Source organism: Haliaeetus leucocephalus, unplaced genomic scaffold (assembly GCF_000737465.1).
Source record: "Haliaeetus leucocephalus isolate CR32 unplaced genomic scaffold, Haliaeetus_leucocephalus-4.0 Scaffold668, whole genome shotgun sequence".
NCBI classification, from domain to species: domain Eukaryota; kingdom Metazoa; phylum Chordata; class Aves; order Accipitriformes; family Accipitridae; genus Haliaeetus; species Haliaeetus leucocephalus.
The window spans coordinates 5,670,894-5,680,972 of record NW_010973104.1 but is presented as its reverse complement, the minus strand read 5'-3'; the positions used below and the strand labels follow the sequence as shown (position 1 = coordinate 5,680,972).

Sequence of the window (10,079 nt, the reverse complement as noted above, 5' to 3'; positions counted from 1 at the left end):
GTTTTACTTCTTTTCCCGATTTTCTCCCCCATCTCACTGGATGGGGGGGGAGTGAGTGAGCGGCTGCGTGGTGCTTAGTTGCTGGCTGGGGGTAAACCACGACAGGGGCTATTTTCTTCATTTATATCTTGTGGGCATACTGTGTCTGATTTAAATGGGGGCTGCTGCAGTCTCACCTTTTCCTCCATCCCTACATGCATATTCCTGCCTCTTTCTTTCACAACTCCAGCACTTGCATGATGTGACAGCAGGCTGGGTCATGGAACTCATCTCATCACTTATTTTGCCTGTTAAGTTTGTGGCTGTACCAGTGCCTAAAGCTACTCATTTGCTAGAGTGTCAGTGCTGGAGGAAGGGAAAGATGAGGACTGTGAAATCCAGCAGCATGAGACTGCAGCAGGTCCCATTTATCACAGGACTGCCCTTTACAGTATGGTTTGGATTTGGCTCAGATGGTTTCCACTTCTTCGGTGATTTTGCAATTGAGATGTGCTGAATTTCCTGCATTACTCTGCCAGAAGATTTACACAAAGCATTTCAGCTAAAACAGTAAATAAAAAGTTGCAGTCCAATAATTCTTTAATCTCATTAGAATGAAAATATAATTTTATTTGCATAATAAGTATTCCTATAATAGGCAGAAAAATAATTATTTCCCACTTAAAAACTAGCCAAACAGAAAATGGCCTTTGCTGCACTCTCCCCAATTTAAGCTTTATCCAGAAAATTATTTTTCCTGTATTTTGTTCTTTGTCACACCTGTTACACACAGAGAATGCATTTTTTCATCTCAGCATTTGATTTTTTACTAGATTTCAGTTTGCAAAGAACAGACAAGTGGATATTTTAACTTCTCTTTCACTTATACTGAAGAATCGGGCTCCAAGCTGCTAACCTAAGATTCAGATAGGCAGCTTTTTTCAGTTTTATATTTCAAAGCTATGTTGCTTTCAGCATTCAGAAATAATTCATTTAACCTGACTGTACCTGGATGCAGACTGAAGACAACAGAAACTGCAGTGGTACTCACAGCAATGGAATAGGCGAGGAACATGATTGCAATAACAATGATGAATCCAGAGATATCACCCCATGCCCTCCTGAGAGTTGAAGTGATCATGTTTAGTTTAGGGTTGAGCCTTAGGAGATGCCACAGTTTCACTGTGGAGAGAAGCACTAGGAATGCAATCAGGTAGCCAAGAACTGCATCAGCTCTTGCTGTTTCATTAAAGCTCACACAGCTGTTAGAAAAAAAAGAGAAGATGTAATAGACCGTGCACCCAGAAGCCTCTGAAGTGCATAAATGAGTATGCTGGAAAAGCCAGTCACTCTGTCCTTGTTTTCAATGGAGAGCTAACTTGAGTTCTTGCTTGAATGTTCCCACCTGTTCTTCCGGCTGTGTGCACACAAAAAGCTCAGTTGTACATGACAGTTTTTTTATCAGCATTAGCTAGAGCTGAGAGAGGGTCTAGGCTGTAGCACAAAGGCTGCTCATTTTTAGCAAGTCACAGTTTAAAGGCAGCTAATGCAAACTTACTATCAAATTCTGACACTCAGGAAGGAAGACAGGTCCTTCTATGCATGTGTAGCTGAGAGGATGGGGTTACTGGTGCTGTACAGCTAGCAGGATGCACTAGCTGTGACAGGATGACCTAATTTCCAACAGGCTGTGTGAGAAGGTACTGTAAGGAATGAAGTAAAAGGTTGGAGGTCAGAACTGTGATCTGACTGAGTCAAGTCAAGTCAAGTCTTAAGGTTAGCTGAAAAAAATTTGGTAATACTTATATTTACCATTTATAAAGGTAGCACATTGTTTGTACTTACAATTTTGTTTACAACAGAGGTGATGACAAAAAGCTTTTATAAATTGTGTATGCTGATATAGCACATGGCATATACCTACACGATATATGCATGCTGCATTAGCAAGTATGTAGCTGTCAGATTAAAGGAAGTATTTGTTCTTTCCTCTCATTCAGCACTTGCGAGGTTGCATCTGGAATACTGAGTCCAGTTTGGGGCTTCCCAGTGCAAGGAGGGCATTGAGTCCAGTAGAGGGCCACTGGGATGGTTGGGAGTCAGGGTGCAGGATATATGAGAGAAGGATGTAGGAGCTGAGTTTCTTCAGCCTGGAGAAAAGAAAGCTAAGGAGGCCTCTGATTGCTGTCTCCAACTACCTGGTCGGTGGTTATAGAGAGGATGTAGAAAGACACTTCCTGGAGGTGCACAATGAAGGGACAAGAGACAACAGCCACAGGCTGCAGCAAGAGGAATTCCAGCTGGACATGAAAAAAACTCCATTTTTTCTCCCACAGTGAGAGTGGTTCAGCACTGGAACAAAGGTCCAGGGAGGCTGTGGGACCTCTGTCCTCAGGGATACTCAAAATTCAGCCAAACAAGGCCCGGAGCAACCTGATCTAACACCAAAGCAGGAGGTTGGAGCAGAGACCTCCAGAGGTCCTTTCCTTCCCAAATTATTCTGTGATTCTATGACCTGTTTCCTGTGTGACCATTTTTTAACAGATGTATCATTTTCCATTCTGTATAAAATAAGCCATTATTGTCCTCTAACCAATGGCTTTTTACAACAAAGAATGAGGCAGATTATGTACTATCTGGATGGATGTCCTGTAGCAGAAAGGCTTGTTGATTCAGAAGAGGGTGATGCAGATAGGGAACTAGCAGCTAGGCTAGGGAACTTGGTGCTTAAGTCTGCTGGATTTTATTAGAACAATATCAGAGGAAAATCCTATTGCTGACACACATCTAGGCCCTGAAATACTTACATGCTTCATGAATATAGCTATATAGGGTAGCATTATCTATCACAGACAAGCTGCTGTCTGGAAAGAGGAAAAATGGATATGTGTCTGCATAAGTAGCACCAACAAAGGATGCACTAAGTAGCATGAGTACTTACTCTTCTTTGTGTTCCTGGTAGTAGCTGATGTCTTGGGTCCCAAGGATTGTCCGCTTCACAAACACTGACAGGGCACTCCAGCTAATCAATATAATGGCTATCTCCAGGAGATTCCACTTGCTGTGGAAGTATCTCCATCTCAGAGTCTTCATCAGTTTTCCCTGTGAAAGGAGGAGTTTTACTGTTTGTCTCCTGACTCTGTATCATACAATACTCCTCTAAAGATTAGACCTAGCCTCTCCGCAATAAAGCAGACTACTGCACATTGATAAAACTACATCGTGCACTAATATCTCATTATCTTTCTCAAAAGAAGTATCCCAGTCAAATAAAATGTCACCTTCATATTACTTAATACAGATATAGTATCTGATTCAATCTTTCATTGGTGCAAGCCAGCAGCAGCACTACCGAAATCAAGTACAGTCCTAAATCAAAACCAGACACAAGGTGATGCTGTCAGCTGAACTTTCCGTTGGGTCTCACCTGTACTATCATGTAGTACACAATAAAGAGGAAATAAATTACTTCAGCTGCAACGACAAAGATGTGGAGACTGTTGGTATATGGGTAAAGCCGGACACTTTGCAGCTCTGCGCTTGTGAAGAAGGCCCCTAAAAAACAAACAATGTTCACCTTTAGTGCTCTAATAATTATATCTTTCTGTTTTCATTCAAACAATTTAGTTAACCAGTAAGACTTCTGTACGTGCATTCACACCAATGTGAGACTGAATCCAATGTGAGTAGTCTTACAAGTGTTCTTTGAAATTTTCCTCAAATAGGAATTTCAGGCAGCTGATGGCTTTTAGAGTGCTAGTGCTCTCTTGTATGATAGTATGATATTAATCCCAGCAGGGCTGAGTTTGGATTGGACTATAAATGCAGAAATGTAGCAGGAGGACCTGGAGATGTAAATCTGAATCTCATTCTGAGAAGAAAAAGAGTTCAGTTTGGTGGTCTGGTTTGGGTATTTTCCAATACTAGGACAGACCTGAGGGAGGCTACTGCTCAGATTAAATGTTTTTCTATGGCCTTCAATCCAGAATCTAGTTACACTATTTTCTTTGTTGTGTCCAGATTATGTATTATATGACTACATGGCTGTATATTAGAAGTCTTCTGGAACAAAAAAGACAGACTCTGTTATTTGTACTTTTTGTCTTAATATTGTATTGATTAGCTGAAATGATTAGGAAACATAATTTTTCGTGTTCCTGTTGTGTAAATTCTGGAGATTAAGTTTCACTACCATGTTTTCTTCATCAGCAGATGACTACAGCATAAGCAAACATGGTCTGTGTTACTGTGATGCAACATTTTTCCTAAATGGTTTATAAATTTTGCATTGATTCTGTCATGATTAGATTTATTAAAACACTTATGTTTACTGACTAAAGAACTAGGTAAACATTGACAGCATGTAAATCTACCCTCTGTAGGTACACTGCATGCTGTCTTCAGAAATGTGTAACTTAAAAAGGGTTCTCACCTAAAGCATTGGTTTCAAACATCAGGCTTATAATGCAGAACAGGTTCACATTGGCATTGTAGACTGTAAATTCAACAAACACTGCTCTTGTGAAGGTGTCTAGCCAGACGTTGTTGAAAAGGTACTGGAGAATTCTGCCAAAAAATATATAGCCAGTGATCTAATTCATACATGAAAGATAAGAGTATCACATGGAGCATAGGAGTGTTTGGATATTATCAGAGAGAAAGAGTAAACCAGAGGTAAGATGTTCAAGAAGACATCTGGTCTGTCAAGTCTGGGTGTAGGGGATATTTGTACTATTAGTCTAGGTGGTAAGTTTCTTTTTTGGCTGCTCTGGAGAAGCAGATACCAGATATTGACCAGTGCTAAACCTGAGATGCCTCAGGTATCTGATCATTTACTTCATATATGTTAGAAGAAAAAGGTTCTAATTTTGGATCCTGGTTGTTAGCTAGCATGGAGCAAGATGATAGGAACATAAACTACAACAATGGCACCACAGTAACATCTACAATATTCAGCACAATGCACAGCAGGAAAACTTGGGATGCAATCTAAAATGAATCTTAAATTGGGTAAAGAGCATCACTGACGCCACACTAATAATTTACAAGAATACAAGTGGTACCTGGAGGCATTCTTAGGATCAGTTCCCAGGTGAATCACATATCCCCCTCCCCTGTAGATGGCAAGTTTGCCCCAGCTGGCGTGCCCTCTCAGTTTGGACTGACTCTGATACTGCCATGCTAAGCTCAAGTCAGAGGAGTTATCAAAGACTGAAGTATTCCAGTGTTCCCCATAAACTGATGTGTCTTCTGTTTGCAGGGAATATGGAGCGTGGCATTCCTGAACCGCACGCTGGAGTTTGGGAGAAATAGGGCAGGTGTTTCCTTTCACTCTTATTTGGCGAATTCGAGCACCACCCACCAGCTTGGAATTGCCATCTGTAATGAATCCTAAACAGGAGATGGAAAAGAGCAGCACTGGCAATATGACAGAACTAGTAATAATATTTCCTCATTTCATTTCATTTATGATTCACTGATGCATTAATATTTTGCTACAGATTCTTTTCTCAAAAACACTGTAAGCAAAATAGCCATGAAAAGAAAGCCTTCATGTCGATTTGAACTGAGTTCTTAGATAACAGAGTTCAGCATCACTACCTATCTGTATTTTATACAGAAGGAAACTGAGGCCTGGAGGAGAAAAGTGACTTGAAGCAAGTCACACAGCAGAGTAGCTGTATGCGGTGTTCATTTGGCCACAGTTGGTCAGTGCCTGTCATGTCCAATTAACAAGTCTGCTAATGTATTTCAACATTTTAGTTTAGTCTTAAATGTGAGCTGGGAAATGGGTCGTATTTATTACTGGATATGGCTAGATAGAAACATGGTGATATTGCATAATTAGCCTTTGCGTTGACCTAAGTCATGACGGAAACAGAGCTCTCCTCAGGAGAAGCTTTATAGTGCCACCTATCTGCTATTCTTTTTTTGAATTCCAGAAACTCACTCATGTAAAACTGAGGCATATGTCTGAATTAAGTAATGTAAAATGTGAAAAATGTAACATTACAGTGCAGAACTTTTGGTTTATATTAAATATAAGGAAAATATCAGGGCACATTAAACTCGGGGTCAAGCTGTGGGGGTTTTGTTATCCACTAGTATTCGTATTATAAGAATCCATACTAGCCTTTTACACTCACAGTTTTTCTCCAGTCAAATATGCATATGCAGGTTAGGGATATGTATAAAAGATAATGTTTCAGAATCTGGCAAGCTGAAGTGAAACAGTGTGACTCTGCACCTTTATATGATCCATAAAGATTTTTGACTAAGGTAGTGTTTGCCCACGTGAAAAAATCCTGGTAACTGTAAACATCGCGGAATCCATCTGTAAAGCTGTTCTCAATGTGTTTGTTTAAGTAGTAGGAATTGGGATCTCTCTGCCCATAGGCAACCAGTAACAGCATCCATAAAAATCCCAGATAGGCTGGAAAAAACCAAGAAGAGACAGCACTTGAACTCAGAATTAACACTGCTATTCAAAACAGATTGCATGAATGATTACTGCTGTCATCACTTAGTAGGTTAAGGAGATGCTTTACTAGACTCTGACTGACCAGTGCTAATGAATTTACACAAGCTACTTCAATGTGCTGCAGTTTAAGCATATCACATTTGGAATACAAGTGGCTGTGGAGAAAATAAGTGGGAAGGCTGGCTGAACACCAATAGTCGTGACAGCTCTAAATAAAACAAGTAGTCTAACTTTGTTCCAAGTGAAATTGAGGTAATTTTTTCCATTGCTTTTAGAGGAAATAAAACTGGGGTATAAATCATTATCTATAGATACCATCTGCTTTTAGAATGATGGCCTCCATCTGTTCTTTTGATTTCAACTTCATTTGCCTGTTGACCTCCTCCTTTTACCCTTTCTAACTTTAACCTCTCGTGTCTGTAATGTGTTTCTTTACCATAAAATCAAGTCTTAGCCACACTTTTATCTCCAGCTAACATTCCCACCTCCTTTCAGCTCCAACTGCCACTGAACAGCCTGTCTCTACACCGTAATGGCTGGCAGAAAGCTAAAGATATGCCAGAACTTTTTCACCCAAGAGAACAATATTGTCACTGATGTAAAAATACTGATGAATACTACTGAATAAAACAAGATAATCTACATATGGATAATACCCAGGATTTCTCTGATGAGGGCAAATGCTTTCTGCTCCTTCATGCAACTGATTTTCATTTTCTCCACATCAGCAGCAGGAGGTGGCTGGTAAATATTGCTTCTACTGTCCCGTCGGGCTCCAAAGAGAGGATTTGAATCACCTGTGAGTGAGAGCAGTAAACCCTGGAATTAGTCAACAGATCATCTATATCCTACTTTTTGTTTCTTTGGACTTTATAAGGAAACATTTCTATTTAATGCTTTCCCTTAGGAAGACAGGGGATGTGATTTAAACAATTAGTATAGTAAGGCACATAGTGGGGAGGGAAGGAGCTCACAAACACAGTGTGTTAGGTTTAGGACCAGGTGTTGTCCAGGTGTCTCTCTCTAGGCTGAGCATCTCAGAAGGTGGTGTATTCAGAACCTGAGGCTGATTAGGAAGGAAGCTGTAGATCAGGATTCTTTGCTGTGCCCTAGGACTCCTGTCTGCTGGTGTCAGCTTCTTTTAGACATGATTGTGATTACAGAAGCTGCTGGTTGGTTTATGGGAGTAATACAGATAATTGTGGTTGTGGAAAAGTATGTGAACTGAGAACTTTCATATAAGACTTAAAGGAGGCGGGAAATTTCCTTGAGAGAGAGTTTTAGATATGCTTATCAGATAAAGATCTACCAATCCAGATGAAGAGTGCATTTTGCAGTGGGTCACGTGTTTATTTTTGCTAGGTTTTGGAATAGTTACAGGTTTTGTTGCACGCCATGCCATGAATACTGAGATGTCTGCACAGAGCTAAAACAAGCCTGCTTGTATAGTTGATTTTTCTTATGTCTGACGTGAGAGCTAAAATATTTAAGCATGGTTACTGCACACTAATAGCACTGATCCATTAATTTTGATTACAATGGCTTCAGTCAGTTTGCCACACTTCATTATTTTCTTTTCTAGATGTTCCTTGAATGTTGATGTACTGAAAAGTCATTCACTATCCACTTGTACAATTCTTGATCTAGTATGAATCAATATAGGAGAATACTTCTTTTTGCCTGACATAGGCAAGCCAGGGATGGAGGGAAGGAAGGAGCCAAATATCAGTATCCTGGCAGCAAGTAGATCCTCCAGTAACAGGGGCAATCTTACAACAGGGCTAGGGGAGATTGTGCATGTATATATCTTTGCAGTGGTAAAAAGATAAAAAAGGAGACATTATTCTTTTGATCCAGAACTTCTTCTGTTATATCTTTTTGACCTTGTGGTCTCTTTCATTAAGCGTTCTGCAAGATTTATCCAACCTAAACATACAGTGGCCATTATATTTTCTCCAAGTGGCACAAAATCAGTTATTTCGGTTTGTTTCTACTTCCACCTTGGTCTTGGGAATGCTAATGGGTAGGCACATAGTCACAGCACCTGTGGATTTAGTGATTTCTGCTAACCTTGTCAGCTAAGATTCAGGTATATAAAGATAACCAGTGAAGTTCTCAGCTGAGTCACATATTTGTGCATAAAGCACTCCAAAGGCTTGGAGAACACTTCACTTTCTTTAATAATTTCTTACTTTATGGGCAGTTACCTGGTGCAGATAAAGGCCCATCAATAGCTGTGTTTTCTTCATCCTCATGTTCCACCTTCTTCAGAACCAGAGCAAAAAAAGCAGCAAATCCCAGCACCTGGAAAGAATTAGCTATAGACACACCATATACCCATTTCATATAAACAAGCTCAGGCTTTGACCTGGGTCCCTTTGGATCCAGACACTGCAAGAGAACAACTGGGCTTTGGCTTTGTTGAACTCATGCAGCTGAAGCTCATAAACAAGAGAACAGTGCAGTGCTGGGGTCCATCCAGCTAAACTGATTTTGCCATATGACACATCTTCCCTGGTCAGAAACCTCATCACCTATTATTAAACTCTCACAAAACAAGGAAGATGAAACTAATGGAGTTAATGTCAGCAAAAGACAACAGAACTCTGTAAACCACCTGCTAGCTCTTGTTTTAAGGGCAAAGACTTCTCATTTTACTTGTTAAATCCTGTGATTCTTTAGAACACATTACATTGTCTTCCAGAAATGATAGTAGAATAAGTTGATATTGGCCAGTGGTTGTATTTCTGAGGATCTCACCTTTAAGGGCTGTGTGATGAAAAGACTTTCCAAGAAGGAGATGGCCATGGAGATCAGCCACTTGATGGAGTTCTCCTTGCCGTAATGCAGCCCATAGAGCATGGTAAAGAACCCAGATACACCACTGGTGACTGCAACAAGGAACCAAGCAATGAACACAAACCACCAGGGCAGCCCTTTGGAAGAACTTTTTTTGCCATCACAGGAGAAGCTTGGAGTAAGGGACCACCTTGAGAGTCAACAAGAAGAGAAAAAATCAGTCTGCAGTGGAACAGAAGCCAAAATCACAGCCTTCAGGTTCAGTGGGGATAGGCAACATCTTATGATTTAAAATCTCAATCAAAATATTCCAAATTCTTCTAACTAATGCACCTATATAGGATATATGGACAGCAAAAAGTACAGTGAGCAAAAATATGAGGAAGTGTGCAGAGATCAGCTAAAATCAAAACAAGTATGATGGGTTTATTTACTCCTCAGTTCATGCATAATTGAACCTCCAGTAGAAATACTGACAAATAAAACCACGAGTGCATTTTAGCTGCTGGATACATCTCTTAAGATCAAAGCCTCAAGATCTTGTGAGGCCAGAGAGATAATTAGTGCTATTGTTTTCAATACTTCCAACTTAATTATCATATTTCACTGAAATATTTGTCTGCTTATTAATTTTTCTTTATCCATACATTTGAAGAGACTTCTGAGACTTTGGAGCTCAGTGATTATCCCAGCCCTTTACTATCATGTGGCATTGTATTGTAACATTCAATTTTGGAGGCAAAAATGACAGACTGATAATCTATCATTATTGCTTTTGTGTGCCGTTCACAGTGCATTGAAATTTCTTTGTTGCTCCTAC

The 10,079-nt window shown here is 40.0% G+C and overlaps 1 protein-coding gene across 1 annotated transcript in view; it reads right to left on the bottom strand.

Annotated features, from left to right (window-relative positions):
* PKD1L2 (polycystic kidney disease 1-like 2) overlaps positions 1-10,079 on the bottom strand; it is a 42,207-nt gene that overhangs the window by 3,064 nt on the left and 29,064 nt on the right. Inside the window, exons 32-40 of the mRNA XM_010579722.1 lie at positions 9,221-9,449; positions 8,668-8,764; positions 7,117-7,257; positions 6,227-6,412; positions 5,043-5,370; positions 4,412-4,545; positions 3,407-3,534; positions 2,921-3,081; positions 1,031-1,241 (exon numbers count right to left, since the gene is read on the bottom strand). Coding sequence (XP_010578024.1) covers positions 1,031-1,241; positions 2,921-3,081; positions 3,407-3,534; positions 4,412-4,545; positions 5,043-5,370; positions 6,227-6,412; positions 7,117-7,257; positions 8,668-8,764; positions 9,221-9,449 — 1,615 coding nt within the window. The remainder of the gene's footprint in view (positions 1-1,030; positions 1,242-2,920; positions 3,082-3,406; positions 3,535-4,411; positions 4,546-5,042; positions 5,371-6,226; positions 6,413-7,116; positions 7,258-8,667; positions 8,765-9,220; positions 9,450-10,079) is intronic.